Source organism: Macaca mulatta, chromosome 5 (assembly GCF_049350105.2).
Source record: "Macaca mulatta isolate MMU2019108-1 chromosome 5, T2T-MMU8v2.0, whole genome shotgun sequence".
NCBI lineage: Eukaryota > Metazoa > Chordata > Mammalia > Primates > Cercopithecidae > Macaca > Macaca mulatta.
In genome coordinates, this window is record NC_133410.1 from 98,297,032 (window position 1) to 98,324,896 (window position 27,865).

At 36.8% G+C, this 27,865-nt stretch overlaps 1 protein-coding gene across 14 annotated transcripts in view; it reads right to left on the reverse strand.

The window, feature by feature from the left end:
• Positions 1–27,865, reverse strand: part of FAM13A (family with sequence similarity 13 member A) — a 376,873-nt gene that overhangs the window by 251,172 nt on the left and 97,836 nt on the right. For 9 of the 14 annotated variants that reach the window (XM_078002003.1, XM_078002004.1, XM_078002001.1 and 6 more), the window contains one exon: positions 8,260–8,437. The exons of the other annotated variants lie outside the window; for them this stretch is intronic. In XM_078002003.1, coding sequence (XP_077858129.1) covers positions 8,260–8,437 — 178 coding nt within the window. The remainder of the gene's footprint in view (positions 1–8,259; positions 8,438–27,865) is intronic. 14 annotated transcript variants of the gene reach the window in all.

Below are 27,865 nucleotides of genomic sequence, written 5' to 3' on the forward strand. Positions count from 1 at the left end.
CTATGTACGAGAACTTTCTCTTACAGTTTCACTTAAATTTCAAAGCACACTCTGTGGGTCCTGTTTTACAGAATATTTAACAGGAAAATAAACAATGCAGGTCAAATCTACCTGCATTAGTAGAATAAGGACTACTAATTGGCAGAATGAGAGCTAGACTAACTTCCTTTTATATGTCATGCTCTCCAAACCACTGAAAATCCAATACTCATTGTAATAACTATCACAACTTACGGAAAGCAATTCCTGCTAATTCCCAAGAACAATAAAGTATTCAGGAGGATGTTTATTTGTCTTAGAAACTGGAATATTGAGGATTTCCTTAGAAAAATCATATACAACATATATAGCTCACAGTCCAAGGTTTAATGAATTTTTAAAAGAAAATATTTATGTAGTGACTCTGTGAGGTGATGCCCAGGTGTCTCCTCCATGCCAGAAATATTCATTATCCACCCCATCCCACTGAAAGTGCTGCCTGCTTATGGCTCATGGCCAACTCCCTCTTCTGAGACTACACCATGTCCCTGGCACAGATCACCTCCAGTGATTGATGGAAATGGGGTAAAGAGACTAAACCCTTTGATTCAATTAGGGATTAATCTGAAAGGTCATCCCATCTTCTAAGCTCCCTGGGACTGAATGAATCCTGTGTTACAACTTTATGGCAGTTCAACTTATGCCTAATCCTACCTTCATCTGTTCCTTATAGGTATAAGGAAAGAATGGTTCCAAAAAGTACTACCCAATGAAACTTCTGCTTGAAAACTTAGTCTCAGAGTTATATCTTGGATAACCCAACCTATTAAATGAAGTGGTGAAATAATAGTGAAAATGAGGAGACAAAGTAATACTGAGAGGAAAATTAGAGTTTTAAGTGTGATTATGATGGATAAAAGAGACTAAAAATAAATAAAATAAGTATTCAACAAGGAAAAATAAAACCTGAGGCCCTAATAGGAAAATGGCAAAAGATACAAACAGGTATATGAGGAAAAAGACACATGGCCCTTAAATACAAGTAAAAATGTTTAGTTTCATTTATAAGAAAACACAGGTGCTATATTGGTATTAGTAATGAGCAATCTGAAAATAAAACTGAGAACACAATTACATCTGGAATAGCATCTAAAAGAAAAAAATACTTAAGAATAGATTTAACAAAATAATTGCAAAACTTCTACCCTGAAAACCATAAAACATTATTGAAACAAATTAAAGACCTAAGTAAATGGAAAAATATTTCATGCTCACATATTGGGAGATTTAATTTTGCTAAAATGGCAGTAAAGTACTCTCCAAATTGATCTACAGATTCAACAGAACATCCTATCAAAATACTAGCTAACTTTTTTGTAGAAATTTACAAACTGATCCTAAAATTTGTATAGAAATACAATGAAACCAGACTAGCCAAAACAATCCTGAAAAGAAGAACAAACTTGGAGTATTGAAACTTCATGATTTCAAAACTCATTAAAAAGCTACAGAGTTATCAAAATACTATGGTACTGACATAAGAACAGATATACAGATCAATGGAATAGAACTATGAGTTCAGAAATAAGCCCCAATAATTGTGGTCAGCTTATTTTTGACAAGGGTGCTGAGATAATTCAATGGGGAAAAACAATCTTCAACAAATGATGCTGGGACAACTGGACAGCCACATGCAGAGGAATGAAGTTGGACTCCTTTATACCATTCACAAAAGTTAACTCCAAAATAACTCCATAGACCTAAACATAACAGTCAGAACTATAAAACTCTTAGAAGAAAAGATGAATAAATCTTCATGACCTTGGTTAGCCAAAACATTCTCAGGTACAACACAAAAAGCATAAGTGACAAAAGAAAAAACAGATACATTGGACTCCATCAAAAATAAAAACCTCTGTGCTTGAAAGGACACGATCAAGAAAATGAAAAGGCAACTTATAGAATAGAAGAAAATATTTACAAATCCTATACCTGATAAGGAATTTATATGCAAAGTTTATAAACAACTCTAATAACTCAATAATAAAGACAAATAAATCAACTTAAAAATAGGCAGATCTGAATAAACATTTCTCCAAAAATATACAAGTGGCCAATAAGCACATGAAAATTTTCAATGTCTTTAGTAATCAGGGAAATGCAAGTCAAAACCAAAATGAAATAGTGTTTCATTCCCACAGGAATGGAATCAAAAAGATATTAACAAGGTTTGACAAGGATGTAGAGAAATTGGTTCGCCCATACATTGCTGATGGAAATGTATATGGCCATGTGTCTTTCTCTTCATATATTTTTGTCTTTTGCCATTTTCCTATTAGGTCCTCAGGTTTTATTTTTCTTTGAATATTTTATTTTAGTCTCTCTCTGCATGATAAGCACATCCCATTGCTGATGGGAATATATGAGGGAACAAATGCATGAGGGAATGTAAAATGGTGCAGCCACTTCAGTAAACATTTTGGTAGTTCCTCAAAATTTTAAACAGTTACCATGAGACCCAACAATTCTACTCCTGGTTATATACCCAAGAGAAATGAACACATAATTCCACACATGGACACGTACACAAATGTCCATAGCAGCATCATTTGAAATAGCCGGAAACTAGAAGTAACACAAATACCCATCAACTAATGAACTGATAAACACATCAACTGGTATATCTCTACACTGAAATATTATTCTGCCATAAAAGGAATGATGTACTGACACATGCTACAAAATGGATGAGCCTTGAAGACATTTTGCTAAGTGAAAGAGTCCAGTCAGAAAAGAACACACATTGTATGATTCCATTTATATGAAATGTCCAGAATAGGCAACTCTCTAGACACAGAAAGTAGAGGAGTGGTGGCCTAGAGCGAGGTTGTTGTGGGGAGCGATTAGGAAGAAATGGGAAGTGAGTGCTAACAGCACAGCATTTCTTTTGGGGATGATAAAATATTCTAAAAGTGACTGTGGTGATGGTTCCAGAATTCTGTACTTATTCAAAACCAACAAATTATATACTTCACATGGCAAATTGTATGGTATATAAACGGTGTCTCAATAAAACTCTTAAAACTTAAAAAATCCACACTGGGATATCACATCTGACCTATTAGACTGGCAAGACTTCAAAATTTTCACAAAATCCTCTTGGCAAGACTGAAAAACAGAGACTCTTGCATGCTGCTAATAGACATGTAACACTGACTCATCCTCTATGGAGGGGAATTGGGACTATCTAATGATATGGTGGCATTTGTTCTTTGACCCAGAAATCTCACATCTAGGAATTAATCTTGGTGATACATATGCACAAGTTTATTTGATGTGGGATCATATCTAACAATAAAAGACTGGAAACAAATGATGATCAGAAAAGTACCATTGACTAAAATTTAATTTGTCCAAGCAATGAAGTAATACACAAGCACAAAAAAAGAGTAAAAAAATAAACTGTTGGAATGATCTCTAAGATTTGCAGATAAAAAGCAAAGTGAAGAACAGTGTAAGGAAGACACAGAAATAAGAATGAACACATATAGACATCACATAATATACATAATGTAACTACATATACACTTTCATTTTTACAAAAAGAAACATTGAAGGATAAGCCAGAAACTAATAAAAATGTTTTCCAAAGACAGCAAGAGGTTGAACGGTATAGAAAGAATGATAAAAGGGAAACTTCTGAGTAAACCTCTTTCTCTTTGCATAATTTTCACTTTTTTTTTTTTGATATTGAGTCTCGCCCCGTCTCCCAGTCTGCAGTACAGTGGCGCGGTATCAGCTTACTGCAACCTCCACTTCCCAGGTTCAAGTGATTCTCATGCCTCAGCCTCTCAAGTAGCTGTGATTACAGGCACCTGCCACCACTCCTGGCTAATTTTTGTATTTTTAGTAGAGATGGGGTTTCACCATGTTGGTCAGGCTGATCTCAAACTCCTGACCTCAAGTGATCCACCCGCCTTGGCCTCCCAACGTGGTGGGATTACAGGCTTGAACCACTGTGCCCGGCCGATTTTCATGTTTAAGCCATGCAAATGTTATAAAAATTTAAACAAAATTACATTGAAAAGGAAAAAAAGCTCTGCATTCTAAAAATTGGAAACAAGTGAACTCAATTATATGCCAAATGGAGAAGACAACCACCCTTTACTTTGAATGCATACTCTTAGCCAGATATAGGGACAATACAGACTGCCAGATGTCTTAAACATTAGTGGCTTCCCTGATGTTGTGACACTTTATATCTATACATAAAATACACATTTTATGTATGTTGTGGAGAAAAGCAAATAAATATTCTCATTTTTTAGGAAGCAAGATTTTTCACTGTCAGAGTATGGAGTTACAAATATGAAATCAAAGTAGTTAAGAAAGAATATTATAATGTTAAAATTAAACTCAAAATATCAATATAAATCCATTATTTCTTCCATTCAGTCATTCCATCATTCAAGTATTCATTTCTTTCTTTATTTCCTTGCTCTAGAAGTCATTAAGACCTAGATGCAAATAACTTAGCACCCAGATCTTGGCTTCTAAATATAATTCTTCTATAAAAGAAACCAAAGCCCCTTGGAGAAATGGTTAATTCCATCCTGAGACATCATCTTTAACTAGAAAGGTAGGAAATACTATTACAGGGTTTTGTCAGAAGGACACAGTTGCCAGCCTAAAGGGACTCCCACAACTGCCAAATTTGGGATAATACGAGCACAGGAAAATTTAATATTGTTCATTCCCCACTGACAAGGGAAAGCTCTTCGTTATAGAAGAATATCACTAAAAGAAAAAGAAAAGTAGAGTTTAAAAATCAACATTCTACAACCCAAAGAGAAAAGAGAAAAAACTGAATCAGGCTAGGATGATCAACAGACAATCAAATGGATAGTGAATTGGGAGGAATATGCATTTGCATGATGCCCAAGTAGTCACCTAATGAATTACTTGCTAACTGCAAAGGGAATGTCACAGCCCTACAATAGAGAGATTTGAAAGTGGTGACTTTAACTAACAAAGCAAACTAAGCATCAATAAGTGTGAGACAACTTAACATTACATGGCTTCTAATGGGATGCAACATTAAGGATACAATATCGCTGATAAAGTATTCTGCCCAAAAAACTTAATCTGAATATAACTAAGATTTTATATCTGACTTATAGATTATAGTAGATTCAGAGGATAGAAAAACAACTTAACCACACCACAAGAAAATAATCAAATTCACACTGTACAATATTCCACAGGATGATGTCTGGTTTCTTAAAAACTCAATGTGGTTGCATCAGGAAAAACAGCTAATGTATGCTGCGCTTAACACCTAGGTGTTGCAGCAAACCACCACGGCACATGGCTACTTATGTAACAAACCTGCACATCCTGCACATGTATCCAGAAACTTAACATTAAATTAAAATTTTTTCAAAAGTCAATGTGGTAGAAAAAAAAGTTGTGGTTAAACACAAAACAACCACGTGGGCACCCCTGCACGTGGGTGTGCACACATGGAAGGACTGTTCTTTATTAAGACATACTAAAGAGACCTAACAACTAAGAAGAATGGATGAACCATTGGATCCTCTTCTGAGAAAAATAAATTGTGACAAATTGGGATACTTAAATGGACTCTCCAAATGATATGATGGAATTGTCAATTTTCTTAGGCATAATAAACATATTATGGTTATATAGCAAAAAGTCCTCATTTTTAAGGATGCATGATTAAGTATTTAACAGTGAAATAGCTGAGGTCTGCAACTTAGTTTCAAATGGTTCAACAAAAAATACATATTTACATATATATACAGAGATAAAGCACATTTATTTCATCTAGTTAATGAGAAAATGTATAATCTAAGTTATGCTCCTTCAAATTGTATGACTGAAATTTTTCATATTATGAAAACAGGGGAAAAGCTTGAAAAAACCAGTTAAGTTCTAGTAAATTGATAAATATGAAAACAGGAGTTAATGAAATAGAAAAATGTTAAGGCAAATTTATTCAATAAAGTTAAAAATGGATTATTTGAGAATAATAATAGACAAAAACTTGGCTACTCTGGCCAAGATAAATAGTGAGAAGGCAAAATTAACATTAGAAAAGAGAAAGAAGATGTAACAGACAAGAAAATTTAAAAATTTAAACGAATTATTGTATAACCTTATACCACATACATTTCAAAAGCTACATGAAGGTCGGCCTATAATCCCAGCACTTTGGGAGGTGGAGGTGGGAGGATCACTTGAGGTCAGGAGGTTGAGACCAGCCTGGCCAACATGGTGAAACCCCGTCTCTACTAAAAAACCCAAAATTAGCTGGGTATGCTGGCAGATGCCTATAATCCCAGCTACTCAAGAGACTGAGGCAGGAGAACTGCATGAACCCAGGAGGCAGAGGTTGCAGTGACCCAAGATTTCACCACTGCACTCCAACCTGGGTGACAGAGCCAGACTCTGTCTCAAAAAAAAAAAAAAAAAAAAAAAAAAAGCTACATGGCTACATTAAATGACTGGTCTTTTAGGTAAATGACTGATCTGTTAGGTAAATGGAATTTGTCAAGAATACTAAAACTAGCTAAGCATTAGTTTAAAAACCTGAGTTGGCCAGGCACAGTGGCTCATGCCTGTAATCCCAGAACTTAGGGAGGTTGCCGCAAGTGGACTGCTTGAGCCCAGGAGTTCGAGACCAGCCTAGGCGACATGGTGAAACCCTGCCTCTACAAAAAATATAAAAACTAATCGGGCATGGTGGCATGTGCCTGTAGTCCCAGCTACTCAGGAGGCTGAAGTGAGAGGATTGCTCGAGCCCAGAGGGTGGAGGTTGCAGTAAGCCAAGATCGTACCACTGCACTCTAGCCTGGGTAACAGAGCGAGACTCTGTCTCAAAAAGAACCAAACAGGTTAAATTGGTATATTTTATTTTATGTATATGTTATAACAATAGAAAAACTGTAAAACCATACTAATTAGAACCTATAATAAACACTCATTACTAATTAATATTCTGACTCACTAACTGGAGCAGATTACCAGAAATTCCAGATCAAGTCCAATTTCTAAGTTAGTAATGAGGTATGGATCTGTGTTTAATGCTTACTAAATAAGCATTCTATTTACAAATTCATTTTTATCTGTTCTAGAATCTAGGTTTCAGAATTATTCAACGGTTTTCTACTTACACGTTTCTCACATGTAAGTCACCAAACAAAGGTTTAGTGGGCAGAACAAATATAAGAACAAATATAGACTTTTTACTATCACGGAGCTTCTGAATAAGACAAAAATTAGTAGATCCTGCATCTGAGATATTTATTCACAACACCCTAATATATCCTGTGAAATGCCATTATTTAAAAGTTAACATCTTTAGAATTACAATCAGGATAGTTATTAAGGTAGAACTTCTACCCAAATTAGGCTGTGAATGACCTGGAACCCTGTAGTCACTAGGATCTAAACTAGAATCTATATTTAGACAGTCATTCTGAGGACTGTAATATTACTAGTTCTGGGCAGCTGAATAAGCCTGTATATTAATGAAGTGGAGAAGTAGATATGTTATAAAAAAAAAAAGTTGCTGAGTTTCTGAGAGTTTTTAGAGTGTGAATGTTCTCTCTCTCCCTTCTCATAACTAGGAGGAATGTATTTGATCAGAGGTGATTAACAGGAGAGTTAAAAGCAAAGTCCCTGGATTGCAGGATCATGTTTCACATATCAAAAATTAAAGAGCTTTATGGAATAAGAAGGAGAATAAAATATGAAGCTTTACAAATGTTCCTGTGGCTAGCAACAAAGAATCCACTAACACAGACTAGTTTATTTCCAGTAAATGAAGCTGAGGTTATATTTTTGTGATACTGGCATAGTCTGTTCAAAATTTTCCATCTATTGGCAATAATTTGAACTTTATTACTATTTAAAAAATTATTCACTATGTCATACTCCTTCTCTTTCTGCTAATCAACATTTCTGATTACAGATTTTTTAAATGCTCCTTTTAGTTGAAATATAACTTATTTCCAGATTTTAAAATAAGGCTACTTGATTTATAGCAAATCATAGTTTTATAAAAAGGGCATAGCTGCTTTCTTCAAATTGGGATGAAAAACAGGGCTAACATGCCCAAGAACAAGATACAACTTCTCCAACATAAGCTGGCTGAATTTTCAGACTGAAATATGCTTCTACATCCCAGTAATTTCAGACAGTAGTAAACACAAAGGGGGACATGATGATATTAACAGCAAAACTCCACTAACTTACTGAAAGCAATTTGGCCCAAATACAGTGGCGAGATTGTGAACATTCATGCGATTCTGCACATGATGCTTGGCTACTTTTGTCAAGAACTGGCAAAGGTACTTGAGGAGGCAGTAGTGGGTGTCTGGCAGCTCTTTTATTAAGTCTCTTAAGCTACTCTCCTGAACATCCTTTCTGCCATCTGGAAAAAAAAAAAAGAATAAAAATGTTCTCAGGTATATTTCACAGTAACAACAACAAAAGCACGTAGGTGTAACACATTCTAACATTTTATTCACAAAAAAAACTCTTGAGAGACTGAGATAGGCCTTGCGTATTTGACTTTATGTTGAATTACTAACTTAAGCAAGAAATATAAAAAACCCACAAGGTTTATTCAGTGCACAAAATGGGTTTGTGTTTCAATTTGATGTTTTCATCCCCAAATTAAGACAATGGTTAGGTTTTTGATCCACAGTGGAATCTTCCATTTGATTTTTGTCTTCAAGTTTGTCAAAACCAGAATTCTCTTGAATAAAATATGGTATGAGAGACCTTCAAGGGATACCATGGGGGATGCTAAACTTAGTGATCAGGATACTGTACACAGAGAAAGCTGAAGTAAACTTTTTTTTTTTTTTTTTTTTTTTTTTTGAGACGGAGTCTCGCTCTGCCGCCCAGGCTGGAGTGCAGTGGCCGGATCTCAGCTCACTGCAAGCTCCGCCTCCTGGGTTTACGCCATTCTCCTGCCTCAGCCTCCCGAGTAGTTGGGATTACAGGCGCCCGCCACCGCGCCCGGCTAGTTTTTTGTATTTTTTAGTAGAGACGGGGTTTCACCGTGTTAGCCAGGATGGTCTCGATCTCCTGACCTCGTGATCCGCCCGTCTCGGCCTCCCAAAGTGCTGGGATTACAGGCTTGAGCCACCGCGCCCGGCCTGAAGTAAACTTTTAAACAGCTTTTTAATCTTGACAAAGATTATCTCCTTGACCAATCTCTAGTCAGACTTCTCTGAGCTTTTTTTCAACTAAGCCCTGTTCTGGGCATATCCTCAAGAGTCCACTTTTAGTAGGAATACTGCTAAGTCATTTCAGCCAAAATCCCCACCCTTCGTATCTGATAACCCTCCATATCTGACCAAATTACTCATTTCCTACCATCCTCCAAATGATGTCTGATCACCTTAGCCTGCCTTCAGCAAGAAACTTGTTAGGTCTGTTTAGCCATAATCTCTCCTGACCCTTGAGGTTTTTCCTCTTAGTAATTTTCCACCCACTGACTGCTGCCTATCCCAACCCTGCTATATGGTCATGCAGTTACCACTTTCCCTTGTATTCCAAGTTGAGACCAATCTCTCTGCCCCACTGCAAAACCCCAAATGCAGTAGTCCCTCTAGCTATCGTAATAGTCCTGAATAAAGATTGTCTTACTGTTCTTTAACAAGTTTCAGAATGAATAATGTCTTTTTTTTTTTTTTTAAAGGAGTCCCGCTCTTGTCACCCAGGCTGGAGGGCCGTGGTGCGATCTCAGCTCACTGCAACCTCTGCCTCCTGGGTTCAAGCGATTCTCTTGTCTCAGCCTCCTGAGTAGCTGGGATTGATTACAGGTGTGCACCACCATGCCCGGCTAATGTTTGTATTTTTAGTAGAGACAGCATTTCACCACGTTGGCCGGGCTGGGGCCTCCCAAAGTGCTGGGATTACAGATGTGACCCACTGCACCTGGCCAGAATAACTTTTTCTTTAACAACATCTAACATGTCATATGGTTCAGAATTTGATATATGTTTCTCATACAAAAGACTAATAACCCAGCATACACCCCAAAATGTCTAATGATATATCAAAATTCACAGGCATACATATGAAAAGTTTCTCTCAAGTCTCAAAGATTTGTTTTGCCAATACTTAAATACAGTAAAATTGCTAAGTTTTGTGACTTTATGTAATGCTTTCTCTCAGAAGAAAATAAAAATATTTTATAACAAATACAGTAGTTTAGAGGAATGACTATAATCCATTACTTTAACAGACATTTAAGAGAATAAAAATGTAATTCAGTTATAATTAATACGCAGTTGTATTGCTTACATAATTCAGCTTTAGCCAGTTAAGTGAAGAAGAAACAGAAAAATGAAGGAAATGAGATACAAAATCAGACAATTCATCAGTGTTACAAAGCACCTGGATAACATAATGCTACACACAGGAAGTGAAAACATATAGCGAATCAGACACACTGACGTTGATAGGCTTCAGAGCACAAGATCAGAATGAAGGCTCGAGTCATTTCTGGGGTGAGGAACCTGGTTCTGCTACCTACTATCTATGTGACCTACGTTGTATTGTTTATAATGACTATTTTCCACTGCACTATGACCTTAAATAGCAGAGATACACAAGATGTTAAAATAATTAAGGTGGAGGGATTAAGAACTAATTGGAGATACCCATTTCTCATGCCTTTATATTATAAAAACAAACAAATAATGAACCAAGAGAAAATGTTCTGTCTTCTTTTTTATAGTGACTAATTCAAAGTGAGTCTATGGATGTTTTCATGGGTATTTGCTCTCTGTTTAAAATTGTGGTCTGATTGTCAGCATTTAAAGATACAAGCAACAGCATTACAACAGCCTTGACAATCAGCCTCTGGCTTTCTGGCTCTGAAATGAAACCTCAAACCATAAGGCAGGCAATGTGTAAAGACACCAGGTCAAATAAAATGAAGATTCAAAATAGTTATGAATTTATGACAATAACATCTTTGAAAAAGCAGCAGCATTTTCATCATTTTCCAACTTTTGAAATACGATAAACAATTTTTCCAGGAAATAAAATTGCCAAATAATGGGAAGGGAGACAGATGTATTTAGAGTTTCACGTTTAGCAAAATAACATAAAATTGTTTATGGCAGCTGGGCGCGGTAGTTCACGCCTGTAATCCCAGCACTTTGGGAGGCTGAGGTGGGCAGATCACAAGGTCAGGAGGTGGAGGTCCTGGGGCTGGGGCTACGTGGTGGTGGGTGGGGAAGAGTAGCAGGAGATGAAATGGGGAGACAACACAAGAGGAAAAGGACAGATCATTACCGTCTGATTAAATTTGACTAAAAGCTATGGTCTTTTCTTGTTTTGTTTTCTGTGTGAGGGTTTTGAGCTGTGGGGAGACATGATCTGCCTTGAGGGGGTCACCACTCTGGCTGCTCTGCTGAGTCTAGACTGTAGAGCACAACTGAAAGCAGCAAGATTATTTAAGAGGCTACTGTAACCATCCAGAAGGAAAGGGCCCAGGGCCTGAATCAGGCTGATGCTGGCGGGATGGTTAGACATGGGGACAGATTAAGAATGCAATTTAAATTTGTCTTGTGTTGGAAGATGTTTTATTCATTTAATCATTCTGAAAACATTTATTGAGTGACTACTCTGTGCCAGGCACCATCCCAAGCATTTAAGATAAATCCGTAAACAAAATAAACAGAAAATCCCTACCCTCATGGAACCTACCGTCCAGCAGGTGAGACATTAGGCAATAAATATAGTAACAGGGCTAGGGGAATTGGGAGTACTTGGATCAGCGTGAAGGCTAGTGATTAAGATTATAAATAAGCTTGTCAGGAAGGTCTCCTTCAAATGTAGTTGATGTCCGCAGCTAAAGTAAAAAAATCTATAAACTGGTAAATATAAGCTCTTTTAGAGTTGGTGGTTGAGTTTTGACCATCTTTTAAACACTCTCCATGCCTTGCATATTAAAAAAGCTCAAGACATTGTTTTAAAGAATGATACACATTTTAAAGACACACAATAAGGAACTAACATAGGAATAAAGTACATCTATACTTCAAACATATTTTTTAAAAATGTGGAATAATTTCGTCCATTTACAGAATTTGCTGAGTTGGATGGAATATTACTGTTAGGTAGGAATTAGATTACAGATAGTATCTAAATAGAAGAAAAAGCTACTTTAGTGGTCACAGGGAAAGGACACTCAGCAATAAAATTCCATAGACAGACCTCAGAAACAGAAGTGAAATGCACCTCTGCAGATGTATTAACATATGTTAACTGCTTTAAACTTGTAGTCATTTTTAGAATTAAATTGGAATAAAAACTAGGATCATATAATTCATAAATTCAAAAATTCTAAGAAAACTTTGCAGATGGAAATAATGGTTCACAATTAAAATAGTCATCATTTTCTTCGACATCAATCTTTTCTTAGGACAAAAACTCTCTCTCTCCATTAGTGAAAAGTACCACTTTAAATTATTCAAGTTTTCTTGAAAGTTCTCATTCGTTGTTGGCTACATTTGACCCATTTCTCAAGCTAAAATGCAAACATTCAACTAGCACAGTATGCATAGCATACAGAGAAATCTACTCAGCACTTGAAAACTGTACCATAAATACTTTTGTTCCAGGTTAAGCAGCAAACATTGAACTATGTGACAAATATTTGCTCTCACTAAAAAAAAAAAAAATTATAATTATAATCAGCAATGCTATTCCCATATCACAAGATATATCACAGGATGGCACCTAACTCTAATCTTGACACATGCCTGGACTTTTCAATGACCATGAAGTTATACTATACTCATAATCTTAGCCTCAAGGAAAGAATAAAGTAGCTGACAAAATGTTAATCTCTATCATGATATATCTCAGAGCCATGAGAAAGTCAACCTCTAAAACAACCACAATATTTAGCCTCATGGTGCCAGATTTATCAAAGTAGTTTCCCCCTTCCCTCTGCCTCATTAAACCTCACAAAAGGTTTTATGAAAACTTGCTAATCTATTAGATATTAATAGTATAATGACCTGTTGCCAACTTTGCAGATTAAGAGGTCATAAACTCGAGAACATGAGCAGCCTCTAGAAACAGAGAAACCAGCAAAGAAACAGAGATTTCAGTCTTACAACTGCATGGAACTGAATTCTGCCAACAACATGAATGAGTCTGGGAGTAGATTCTGCCCAGAACAGTCATACAGGAGCCTAGACTGTCACCTGGATTTTGGCCTTGTGAGATTTAGAGTAGAGAAACCAGTTAGGCCCACACACTTCTCACTCACAGTACAGTGAGATAATAAATTTGCAACGCATTAAGCCACTAAGCTTGTGGTAATCTGTTATGGTAGCAACAGGAATCTAGTAGCTCCCCATTTGGGGATGACTAGACTGAAATAGAGAGATCGATTAGTCTGTCCACATTCACCCAGGTACCAAATAGCTGAGCTACAATTTAAATCCAAGTGCCCAGGACCTCATAATATACAGTTTGATCAGCATACTCTTACAAAGTTAGCTATTATTGTTATCATTATTACAGAGCAGCTAACACCATGTCTCAAGTATGTAAATATTTAAGAAATGTTTCCTGAATCAATCAATCAATAAGCAAATCTGTTGTGTAGTGGAGAGGTGGGAATCTTAATTCATTTGTGAGAAACCATAGCTTTGTAGGTTCTCAGGGCTTGTGGAGAAATAAAATTTTAATAGAAGCCTATAAGGCTGTATGGGCACAAAATACAAACTACATAAGAATAAACAAAACATGAATTATATTTCTTTCTAAATATGTATTTACAGAAGAATGAGAAAAATAATCATGAAATGCCAGCTGTACAGAATCAGACTGGGTTTTGCCTCCACATTTCATTCCTCAAGACTGGAATCACTTCTTTGGAGTGATGAGCTTATAAAGGCAACAGAATTTCATTTTCCTGTGCAAAAGGAGGGGTTATGTTTCTTACAAATCTCTTACAACCTCATGACCATGATATGGTTCTCAAAGGACTCACACAAATTTCTCAAAGGGCATGCTGATAAAGTGACTAATAAAAATTAATAAATTACTGCCTATTCTTAGAGGTTATTAGTGAAACTACAAATCTTATCATTCTGATTCTGCAAAATGCAGAGGTATGTTTATTGACAAATTAGTCAACATTTATACTAATCTCCTGTCCCCAGAGAGAACCTGTATGTTCAAGTAAAAGCAAAGGCCTGCAGGAAGAATAAAGAATTAGGTGATATTTTACACTTCAGTCCTATAACCAAAACAAACTCCTGATAATGCCTAAATAGTATCTCAGCATATTTATTTTGTGAGTATTTATTGGGTACTGAATGTTTGTCAGTGGGGACTGATGGTATACATAAACATATAAAATAGTCTAAATTATAAAGCTGGAACCTCATATCTACACTAAAGGTTAGACACAAGCATTTAGCAGCTGAAGAACTTATTTCTATGAGAATTTATGTACCGAGGAGACTGGAAAAAACAAACAGCACATAGGACAGAGAGCCTCGCACAATGTAAAATGCTAATGTGAAACAATATTGGCAGTATCTCAGCTAATAAAACTTGGCTTTCTCTATAAATCTAGCACTATATTAAATGGGCCAAGTACAGTAAGTATATAGTTACAGATGAAATCATACTAACACCAGTTGGTTTTTTTCTAGGCACTACTGGTTAAATGCTCAGCTATAAGTGGCCTGTAAGTGGATTTGGTGTCATATGAGTTAAACCAAGCCCAGAGTTACTTAAGCCTATTTGTATGTTCTCTTATCCCTCCTTTCTCCCTTAAGGGCCTCAAATTATTTATGGACTCATTGTAAAAGGTTGATTATTTCCATGGGTTCAGTAAAGCAGGTGTTCAAAACAGGGCTTGACAGAGTTAGGGCAGAGCTGTAGGTGGCTAGCAAGCTAATCATCTGGCAATCCCTTCAATTGATATTCTTTAACCAAATTTTTACTATTTTTTATGTAGATTGATTTTCTATTAATACAAGTTGTATACTTTTTAAATAACTCACTTGTTGACTATGTCTTCTCTTCTTCCAACATAAAAGCATTACTAAACAAAAAAAGAACTTACTGAGGATTTCACCCAGTTCACAATTAATTCCATAATATTCCCAATAGGCCTCTTCTTGGCCTTGGAGCTGCTGGGTATCCTGCTTTTCCTCTTCAAGCCTATAATCTTTCTACAAACTATGTTAGAAAATAGTTACTCAAAATAAAGTTACAATATAACAGCAATTACAGGTAGATACTCAAGAGAAATGAAAGCATATATCCACACAAAAACTTAAATGTTCATAACATAAATGTTCATAACAGCAAAAAAAGGGAAATAACCCAAATTTCCATCAACATATAAATGGATAAGTAAAATATGGTATATTCATACAATAGAATATTAACCAGCCATAGATATGCAGTACTGATACATGTGACACCACAGATGAAGCTTGAAACATTATGCTAGATCAAAGAAGTCAGTCACAAAGTACCACATATTGTGATTCCATTTATGAAATGTCCATAGAAGCAAATGTTTATAGAGAGACAGTAGACTGGTCTTTGCCTAAGGATGTGGGTGGTGGGAGGACGGAGGAACGGGGAGTGACTGCTAATGGGCATAAGGCTTCTTTCTGGGGTCATAAAAATGTTCAAAAGTTAGATAATGGTGAGGTTGCACTTTGTGAATAGATCAAAAACCACTGAATTGTACACTTTAAGAAGGTCAATTTATGGTGGGTAATTTACATACCAATAAAGCTGTTCTAAAGAAATTCTGTTGACTTCAAAATCAAGCATGGGAAAAATTCAAGCATGGGAGAAGAAAGTCAGAGGAGAACTTTCAGATAAAGATGACAGATCATTTCAGTTAAAGATAAGTGTACCCACTTTTCCTCCTAATATCCCACTAAAATGACAATTTTTTTAAAAGAATAAGCCCTCAAGGATAAAGAGAATAGCCAAATACATGACAGTAGATGAACGATTTTAACAAATGTACATATGCATGCACACAATCATGTTTCAAGATGAGTTGTTCTTATATGGAATAATTTGCTCAGTCATGGCTTCTCTTTCCAAGCTTGCATAACCTCACCCACTAGTTAATACTATCTCACAGAGTCAAAGGCCATATAAGGAAAATAAAGATGCACATGTGTATCCAGCAAAGAAAAGATCATCTAGTTATCAGGACCTACAATCTCAGAGGTCATGGGTGGTTATAGATACAAATAAGGTTCTTCCTGTCACATGGATCTGGATGACAGCAGTTCAATTGGAATATTGTCAAAATGTATGAAGTCATCTGTGGAAACCTGGGTTGCCTGCCACCACATTTCCAATTTATTCCAGTGGAGGCTTTGTGCTGCTGATTGATTGATACCTTGAGCAAATATGTAGATGTCAAACCTTTAATTTTGCTCTGGGTTTAAGTCTTTACTTAGAAAAAAAGAATAGTGTATATGTTTGGCATTGCTTATAGAAAACCCAAAAGATACACACTGGAAATGGAAAGGTTAAATTTTGTAGTTTAATATAATGATTCTGTTTCTCGCAGAAACAGGTATTTGTGTAAGTTGAGTAATTTCAAAAGAAAAGAAGCTTCCCAGTAAAAAGAAATTACCCTGGGGAAGGAAATATGTCATATGCTTGTTATGGAGTTCATACTATCCAAGAAACGACACTTCATAACTATGTATTTGGCCAACATTTATTCACATGGTACTTTAAAATTTGCAAGTCGAAACCACTCAGCTAATCTCAACACAATACAGATGGCATCAAGATAGTGTAGATAAAAGACAGGCTTGACTCCAAGATATCTAGTGAGTTCCTCATATAATGAAGAAAGAGAAAGCCCTAAGGCATAGGTACAAATTAGCTTATTAAATTAGATTTATTTACAATTAGTCACTGTGCTGATCAAAATGGCCCTATTAGAGTGGTTTTCTTAAGAAAAACAGTTACTGTCTAAATTATCAAATGCTCATAAGCATTTGATAAAATTCACAGGCACTTAACTCTCACATGTTGTTTGCACAGCTGCTATTATAAAATTCTGTCTCATTTAAAATCAAATATGGGTTGTGGGGGTAAAAAAAAAAAAAGGCAAGGGAGAATTTCCATTTAAAGAGACAGATCGATTATATGTGTTTCTCTAGTCTTTCCAAGGCTCCACTGAAATGACAGTAAAAGAATGCTTAAAAAGTATAAGCACCCAACGGTAAAAAAAAAAAAAAAAAAAAAAAAAAAGAACAGCAGAGAAAACAGAAGAGTATTAGATTTTAAAGACATTTGGAAGTGGATGCAAGTAACTGGAAACAGACTGTTTACAAGCCTGTCAGGCTCAGCGAGTCCTCCAACACCACCTGCATCCAGGCAGGCACGTGCTCAGACAGGAGTGCTAAGGCTTAGTCTCCGGGTAATATCAAAGGATTCTTGGATACCTAAGATAGTTAAGGACTAGCATGAGAAACACATTTGAAAATGTGAGATTAGTGAAAAGTCTACTAAGAAATAAGGAGCCATTATTTCCTTACTGATGGGAAGTAAGCATACTACTTCCCACCTCCTCTAAGCCCTGATCTTGAACTCAGTAGCTGAAGAGAAAAAGATGTTCACATACTGACATTTGGGCATCCCCAAATGACACAGCTAAATTTCTCATTTTTCTATCTAATCCTTCCAAAGTGAAGTATGCCAAGAGATAAGCTCCTGATCCCATTTACAAAATGTCATCCTCAAATTAAAACAGCTAAGAATCACTTTGTTTGAATAAAGACAAAAAGAAAACCTATAAACAGATAATAGAGAAAAGAAGAAAATTTAAACAAGTACAACGTAACAACAAACCACTGTTAGTATCCTCAGAAAAATAAGACAAGAATGCTCTAAAACAAGAGTATGGTGTTTTGCAAAAGGAATCAAAAGCAAGAATATTTTGGATATTAAAAATAGAAAAGCTAAAATTTAAAAAAATAGGTTTGGCAGGAAAATAAATGGGGAAATTTCACAGAAAACAGAAGTAAAAGACAGTGATAAGTCACTTAAAGAAACTATAATATAGGAAGGGTAATACAATAAAATTTCCAAGACCAAAAGAAAATACTTTCCAATCTGATGGAACTCATGGAATGTTTAACATAATGGGTATAAAAAAAGACTCCAGGAAATAGTAGGTACAGGAAAAAACATTGGTGATGGAAAACTCAAGATGACATCTACAACCAATACAGGTGGGAGCAGAAAATAAAAAGGGCCCCAAAGAGGAATCACCACAGAAATAAAGAATGGATAAATTACTTACTTTTTTATTAAATTCAACAGTGGAGTTGTTGGAGCAATTTGGGGAAAAAAAAAGACCACATCAAGTTTATAGAAAATTATGTAAGTGGGCTGGGCATGGTGGTGCACACCTGTAATCCCAGCACTTTGGGAAGCTGAGGTGGGCAGATCATTTGAGGTCATGAGTTCAAGATCAGCCTGGTCAACATGCGGAAACCCTGTCTCTACTAAAAATATAAAAATTCGCTAGGTGTGTTGGTGCACACCTGTAATCTCAGATACCTAGGAGGCTGAGGCCACAGAACCATGGTTATAGGTGTGCAGGAGGTGGAGGTTGCAGTGAGCAGAGGTTGCAGTGAGCCGAGATCCCACACCACTGCACTCCAGCCTGAGTGACATAATGAGTGGGGAAAAAAGAAAAAATATATATATTTATATACGTAAGTAAAAAAAAAAAAGAAGTATTGTCAGAAAATATCTCACAAACCATATACCCTCTTACATAATTATTCAGTCACACATTAATTATAAATTTAACTGAATTTGTGATATATCAATATTCAAATAAATTGTTTGAAGTGGAAAGGCAGCAGAGTGAATTCCATCTATTTATAAGCAGAAGTGATGAGATATCTGAAAGTTAGCAATCAAGATTTAACACTATATTATCAAATGGAAGCAAATACCAAAACAACAGCTAAACCAGTTACAAGATTCTGAGAAAGAACTGAGGGCTGCCAAAGGGTATGGTAGGGATCTGCTGGTTTTCTTTTCTTTTCTTTTCTTTTCTTTTCTTTTCTTTTTTCTTTTCTTGTAGAGACAGGGTCTCGCTATGTTGTTCAGGCTGGTCTCAAACTACTGGCCTCAAGCAATCCTCCTACCTTGGCATCCCAAAGTGCTGGAATGACAGTCATAAGCTACAACACCTGGCCAGGGTCTGCTGGTTTTCTTTTCTTTTTTGTAAGATGGAGTCTCACTTTGTTGCCCAGGCTGGAGTGCAGTGGTGAGATCTCAGCTCATTGCAATTTCTACCTCCCAGATTCAAACAACTCCCATGCTTCAGCCTTCCAAGTAGCTGGGATTACAGGCGTGCACCACCAGGCCTGGCAAATTTTGGTATTTTTAGTAGAGATGGGGTCTTGCCATGTCAGCCAGGCTGGTCTCAAACTCCTGGCATCAAGTGATCCACCCACCTCAGTCTCCCAGAGTGCTGGGATTACAGGCGTGAGCCACTGAATCCAGCCCATCATATGTTATCAACTTAGCCAACGATCAGAAAGTTCAAGCACAGTTTCAATTAATTTGGGCAAGGATTTTGAAATCTTCCTCTTCACTCCAAGTTGAATTCATTTCTTTTTTCCCTTTTCCTTCTCCTTTCTAATCATTAGGCAGGTAAGTACACTTATTCTTCCATAACTCTTTTGTAAATATTCAAAGAGAAAGGGAAGTTAGAATAGAGAAAGGGTAGAGAGACCAATTTGAAGCTTAAAAGCAGAAAAAATGAGGAGAATCACACTAAAATGACTTGTCTTTTTATAACCAAGAAAGCAATGAACAGGAGTGAAGGCTGAGGATGAGTTGGGACATAAGCATGGGGAAGGGAGATTACATTAAAAATATGAATGCCCATGTTCCATCCCCCTAATGATTTTATTGGCCTGCAATGCAACTTGATCTCTGAAAGTTTTCTGAGATTTCTAGAAAATTCTTTTTAACTTTTATTTTAGGTTCGGGGGTACATGTGAAGGTTTGTTACATAGGTAAACTCATGCCATGGTGTTTTTTTTGTACAGATTATTTAATCACCCAGATATTAAGCCCAGTACCCCACTGTTATATTTCCTGTTCCTCTCCCTCTACTCACCCTCCATCCTCAAGTAGACCCAGTGTCTGTTGTTTACTTCTTTGTGTTCATAAGTTCTTATCATTTAGCTCCCACTTATAAGTGAGAACATGCAGTATTTGGTTTTCTATGTTAGTTTGCTAAGGATAATAGCCTCTAGCTCCATCCATGTTCCCATGAAAGACATGATCTTATTCTTTTTTATGGCTGCATAATATCCATGGTGTATATGTATCATATTTTCTTTATCCAATCTGTCATTGATGGCATTTAGGTTGATTCCATGTCTTTGCTATTGTGAACAGTGAACAGTGCTGCAATGAAAATTCACAAGCATGTGTCTTTATGGTAAAATGATTTCTATTGCTCTGAGTATATACCCAGTAATGAGATTTGCTGGGTTGAATGGTAGTTCTGTCTTTAGGTCTTTGAGGAATTGCCATACTACTTTCCACAATAGTTGAACAAATTTACACTCCCACCTACAGTGTATAAGGATTCCCTTTTCTCTACAACCCCATCAACATCTGTTAATTTTTGACTTCTTAGTAATAGCCATTCTGACTGGTGTGAGATGATACCTCATTGTGGTTCTGATTTGTATTTCTCTAATGATCAGTGATGTTGAGCTTTTTTCATATGCTTGTTGGCTGCATGTATGTCTTCTTTTGAGAAGTGTCTGTTCATGTCCTTTGCCCACTTTTTAACGGGGTTGTTTTCCTTTTGTTAATATGTTTAGGTTCCTTATAGATGCTGGATATTAAACCTTTGTCAGATGCATAGTTTGCAAATATTTTCTCCTATTCTATAGGTTGTCTGTTTACTCTGTTGATAGTTTCTTTTGCTGTGCAGAAGCTCTTGAGTTTAATTAGATCCCAGTTGTCAATTTTTGCTTTTGTTGCAACTGTTTTTGGTGTCTTTGTCATGAAACCTTTGCCCTTTCCTACATCCGGATGGTATTGCCTAGGTTGTCTTCCAGGGTTTTTACAGTGTTGGGTTTTACATTTAAGTCTGTAATCCATCTTGAGCTGAATTTTGTATACGATGTAAAGAAGGGGTCCAGCTTCAGTCTTCTGAATATGGGTAGCCAGTTATCCCAGCATCATTTATTGAATAGGGAGTCTCTTCCCCATTGCTTGTTTTTGTCAGCTTTGTTGAAGATCATATGGTCGTAGCTGTGCAGCCTTATTTCTGGGCTATTCTGTTCCATTGGTCTATGTGCTTTCCAAAGCAATTCTTATAGGCTGTCACAGTTGAGAAGCACTGGCTTAGCACTTACTAAATACTTAGTATGTGCGTGGCATTATTCCAAGTTATTTAGTATCTTTCAATATCCACAACAACCTCAGGAAGTAGACACTACTGCTATTGAGAGGGAGAATTCCCTGCACCCCTCTGTGGGACTTGCAACAGGGGTGTGGCTTGCTTACTCAAATCCCTTGTGGGAGGAGGAGCATGCAAGTGCTGGGGCCACAGCGAGCACTTTTGGGCTCCACCCCCAAGGTAGCGTCTAGGGGTGTGTTACAATTAACCGTCTTTTAGCAGTTGCCATCCATAGACGTCTAAGTGTTAACCAGCTCAGTGGAGAGTCAGTGTGACAGCCTTTTACACCCTGCCCTCTTGGTACCCCGGTCCTTGTCTGGCATCCAGAAGAGTCAGGTCACATGGACTTGAAGGACGGTGAATGCGGATTTTTTATTAAGCAGTGGAAGTGGCTCTCAGCGGAAGGAGAGCTAGACAGGGATGGTGCGGGTAATGTTTCCCTGAAACTCTGCTGTCTCCAGCTGGGCTCCTCTCCGAAGTTAAGCCGCGTCTATCCACAGTCTCAGACATTCAGTTGCTTCTTCTCCTCTCGACATTCAGCCACTTGTCTCTCTGCCAGCCGAGGTCTGGGGTTTATATGGGCACAGGATAGGGGGGCAGGACAGACCAGAAAGCAACATTCATGCACAAAAACGGGAATGCCTGTTCTCATTTAGGGCCATGGGTCCAGGCTTGAGGGTGGAGCCCTCACCAGGGACCCCGCTCTCCTGCCTCCTGCCCGTATCGTTATCTCCATTGAATCGGGAAACTAAGGGTGGTGATTTTAAAATGCCCACAAAGTTTGACACATTTCCCTTAAAAAGATGGAGCCTAATTTCCATCCCCTTGAATACAGACCAGATTAATGACTTGCCCCTAACAAACAGGGCAGAGTGATTCTATCTGACTTCTAGAGCTAAAAAGACAGCTTCCATCTCTCTCGAACTGCACGCTCTAGGAGAAGCCAGCTACCATGTTAAGATAACATTCAAGCAGCCAGCTGGAGAAGCCCACCGAAAAAGGCCTCACCATGACCCAGCATTAAATTGTCGTCCATGTGAGTAAGCCACCTTGGAAAAAGATCCTCGAACCCCAGTCAAGCTTTCACATACCTGTAGCTCCTGCCAACCTCTTCACCACAATTTCCCGAGACCTTGAACCAGACCTGCCCAGGAGAACCACACTTGAGTTCTTGACCCACAGAAACTGTGAGAGAAGATACATGCTTACTGATTTAAGCCACTAAATTTTGGAGTCATTGTTACACAGAAATACATTAACAGATACACTAGGGCATAAAAAGGTTAAGTAACTTGGCCCTACTAAGGCGGAGAGCAAATGGCAAACCGAGATTTGAAATCTATTGGAATGGAGTCAGAACCTATGCTCTAAGGCACATGCTATACTTTCTTCAAAATGGAGATTACACTGCCAATATCATATTAGAGCTGGTGCTAAGATTAAAAGAGATTATATAAGTAAAATATCTGCTAGATATTAAACTAAGCAGTAAGTAGTCACCTAGTGGCACCTATTACTGTCATCATCACTCAAACAAGTATATTCTCAAAAAGGATCAATATTAAACACAAAAAACATATAAAATTATTTGTACAAATAAAAAATACACACCTCAGTATCCTTTTTTCCACAGCATGTTGTTTATTTTAAACTTTTTCCTTACTTCTAAACTCACTAGACATTAAGGATTTCCAAGACAGAAACAAATCAATGCTATAATAATTTATATCCCAGAGACTATCTAATTAACATCCCACGGCAGGCATTTTTACTGTTTTTCACTCAAACATTTATCAAATTTCATAAATTTTAAAAAGCACAGTGTTATGCACCAAATTTTGTCCAAAATTCACAGATTGATACCCTAACTCCCAATGTGACCATAGTGGAAGACAGAGCCTTTAAGAACGTAATGAAGGTTAAATGAGGCCACAAGGGTTGGCTCCTGATCAAATAGGGCTGGCGTCCTTATAAGATGAGAAAGAGATATCAGGAGTACTTCAGCACAGACAAAAGGCTATGTGAGGGCACAGCAACAAAGTGATGACATCTGCAAGGAAAGAAAAGAACCCTCACCAGAAACTACTGCCAGCACCTTGATCTTGGACTTCCAGCCACCAGAACTGTGAGAAAATAAGTTTCTGTTGTTTTAGCCATCCAGTCTGTATTATTCTGTTATGGTGGCCCTAGCTGATTAATACATGAAGAATAAAATAAAAAGGCTGGGCTTTGGAGTCAGGCAGATCCCAACTCTGCACAATCTACCTGCTTGTTCTTTGGCAAGTAACTTGCCCTCACTGAGCTGAGCTTCACTTTATCTATGAAATATTTGTAGGAATAGCTGTAATGGAGATAAAAACACAAACACAAGGAAAGCACCTAGGCAAAATCTTGACCCAAAACAGGCACTTAAATTGTGATTAAAGAAATATATAAAATTAGCTCGTTATCCATTTATATCTACAATATTGTCCAAACATAATTGATGCTCAGAATTATAAACACTGACGAGTCTACAAAGATGACTATGAAACGCACACCTTCAGTGCTAATCCCTCTCATAAGCACTGACCTTCATTTTACTCATCCATTTAAAATGAACTCCTCGTCATGGCCCCCAAATAATCTTCCTTTTTTAACTTCCATTATGTTTATTAAAGGATCAATTGTTAAGATGTCACATCAGGATCTTTCCCCTTTCTTCCAAAACACACACACACACACACACACACACACACACACACACACACACTAGATCTCTGAGACAGATATTTAATAAAGTCTCCACCACAAAATCATCAGATCCTACTGTGAAATTAAATTAAGTAATTCAAACTAAAAGCTGTTGGAACTTTAAATTATTTGAGCCTTAAGGGAAATGAGAATATGTGGCCTGAGTCACGTAGCATGCAGTTGCAACTTGTGCTTCTCTGATTATAGATTAACTTTCCTCTGTATTCCTGTACTGCAGATGATTAGGAAAGACCCAAAGGTACCAGAGATAAGACTCCCCTCAACACCATTACCTCTCCTTAGGGAATGTTAAAGCAGTCTTCCTTGGGCTGTAACAAGCTATAACCAATCAAACTGCTATAATGTATGTGCTATGAGCTATGCAAGGTTAGAGATAACCAGGTCCACACATGTCTGTGTATTTCCACAATGCCAGGCTTTTATTAATGTTATTCCAATCACAAAAGCCAAGTTTATTTTATAGAGACAATAAAATATATATATAACACAGTAACCCTTCTTACCTATTTTCTATCTGAATTATGAAAGAGTAAGTTTATTTTATAGAGGTTATATTGTCTGATGCCTAATGCATACATTATTCCCTCTACTTGGCAGTTTACATAACTAGTAGCTGCTCAATTATAGTCATGCCCTGCATAACGATGTTTTGGTCACTGAGGGACTGCATATATGACTATGGTCCTATAAGATTATAATGGAGCTGAAAATTTCCTATTGCCCAGTGATGTCATAGCCATCATAATGTCCTACTGCAACATACTACTTATGTGTTTGTGGTGATGCTGGTGTAAACAAACCTACTGGCTTCCAGTCCTATAAAGGTATAGCATACACAATTATATTGGGTACATAATACTTGATAACAATAATAAATGACCATGTTACTGGTTTATGTAGTTACTATAAAGCAGGTATAATGTCATTTCATTCAAGGTCATTTTGTTCTAAGCTGATGAGAAAAAAAAATAGATTCCTAGCCAGAGCCACAGTCTGTGCCTTCTCCCCAGATCTGCATGAGTTTTCTCTGGGTGCTCCGGTTTCCTCCCACACCCCAAAGATGGGCATGATCGGTTCATCAGCATGTCTAAATGGTCCCAGTTTGAATGAGTGTGGGTAGGGGGGTGAGTACACCCTGTGGTGCAACAGTGTCCTGTTCAGGGTCGATTCCCACCTTGCGCCTGAGCTGCTGAGGTAGGTTCCAGCCACTCACGACCCTGAATTGGAAAAGGCAGGTTAGAAAATGAATGAATGAATAAATGAATGAATACAAATGATTGTAAAATAAAAATTCATAGACAATAATCCTACAAATGCATGACAATAAACAATGCAGTAGGAACGCACTCAGTGAGCCTGCCATATTTGTCACTGATTTTGAACTATGTGGTGGGAAGAGGTGCTGCTGATAATTCACAAATACCTATTCCTTGATTTAACCCATCAGCGCTATGACAGCCATCACTCACTAATTTACCAACAACTAGGGAAATATTCTTATTTTTTACAAAATACTTCTTAAATGTATGTGTACCGCACATTTATTTCAACATTTAATATCAGAAGTGTTCTGGGTCTTCAATTAGAAGTTTGGTGATGTTTTTGTAACCAGAAACACGCCATCAGAACTTAACTTTTGTTTCTATCAATCTGCCTGTGGTAAAATTTCTTTCCCAATATATCATTTTGCTTAAAGTTGCAGTTTCCAAGAAATTATCAACAACATTAAGTGAAAACTTACTATACTATACATTTTATTGTTATTTTAGAGTGTACTCATTCTATTTATATATATATATATTAAAAAAAGTGCATTTTAGAGTGTACTCATTCTATTTATATGTATGAACTTTATATAAAGTTAACTGTAACACAGACTCAGATACACATATACATATACATACATATATACATGTGTATGTTAACTATAACAGACTCAGATACACATATACGTATACATAGATATATACACACATGTGTATGTTAACTATAACAGACTCAGATACACATACACATATACAGATACACATACATGCGTACGTTAACTGTGACACAGATTCAGATACACATATGCATATACATACATATATATACACATGTGTATGTTAACTGTAACACAGACTCAGGCAGGTGCTACAGGAGGTATTCCGTAAGAAGGCATTGCTATGGTAGGAGATGGCAGTTCCACGAGTGTTACTGCTCCTGAAGACTTTCCATTGGAACAAGATATGGAGGTGGAAGGTAGTAATATTGATGATTCTGACTCTGCAGGCCTAGTCTCACATCTGTGCTTATGTCTTAGTTTAAACAAACAAACAAAAAAAACAATTTTACAAAGTAAAAAAAGAAAAATGAAAGTTTTAAAAATAGAAAAATATTAAAAGTATATTTATAAAGAAAAAATTTGTAGAGCTATGCAAGGTATTTGTATTTTAAGCTAAGTGTTATTTTAAAAGAATCAAAAGGTTTTTAAAAGTTAAAAAGTTATAAAGTAAAAAAGTTACAGCAAGCTAAAGGTCTATTACTGAAGAAAAAACAATTTTTTAAATAAATTTTAATTTAGCTTAAGTGTACAAGATTTATAAAGCCTACAGTGGTGCAGTAATGTCCTAGGCCTTCACATTCACTCACCACTCACTCACTGACTCACCCAGAGCAACTTCCAATCCTGCAAGCTCCATTCATGGTAAATGCCCTGTACAGGCGTACCATTTAAAAAATCTTTTATACTGTATTTTTACTGTACCTTTTCTGTTTTCTTTTTTATTTTTATTTCTTTTGAGACAGGGTTTCACTCTGTCACTCAGGCTGGAGTGCAGTGGCATGATTATGGCTCACTGCAGCCTCGACTTTCTAGGCTCAAGTGATCTTCCCACCTCAGCCTCCTGAGTAGCTGGGACTACAGGTGCATGCCACCATGTCCTACTAATTTTTTTTATTTTTTGTAGAGATGGGGTTTTGCCATGTCACCCAGGCTGGTCTCAAACTCCCAGGCTCAAGCAATCTGCCCATCTCAGCTTCCAAAAGTGCAGGGTTACAGGCATGAGCCACAGGCCAGGCCTACTGTACCTTTTCCATTTTTAGATATGTTTAGATACACAAGTGTTTTCCACTGCGTTACAACTGCCTACAGCACTCAGTACAGTAATATGCTGTATAGGTTTGTCGCCTAGAAGCAATAGGGTATGCCATATAGCCTAGGTGTATAGTAGGCTATACCATCTAGGCTTGTATAAGTATACTCTATGATGTTCACACAACAATGAAATCACCTAATAACGTATTTTTCAGAATGTATTTCTGTCATTGATGCTTAACTGTAAATTTTTTTTTTACTGAATGACTCAAATCTAACCAGAGATTTTAAGGGAATGGAAGAATAATACTAATATAGCAAAAATTTAACCTCTCTTCCCATCAAAATTTGTTACCTGTGCATAATCTCACATAACCTAAAGGCTGACTATACAATGAGTCTTGCTTTTAGAATGATACTGCTTGCTTTTATGATGCCTATCAACTTTTTGATGACTGAGGAACCATGTCATAAAGAATATGACAACTCACAAAGACCTAAATAACAAAAATAGTTCTATAAATAGTAATAAA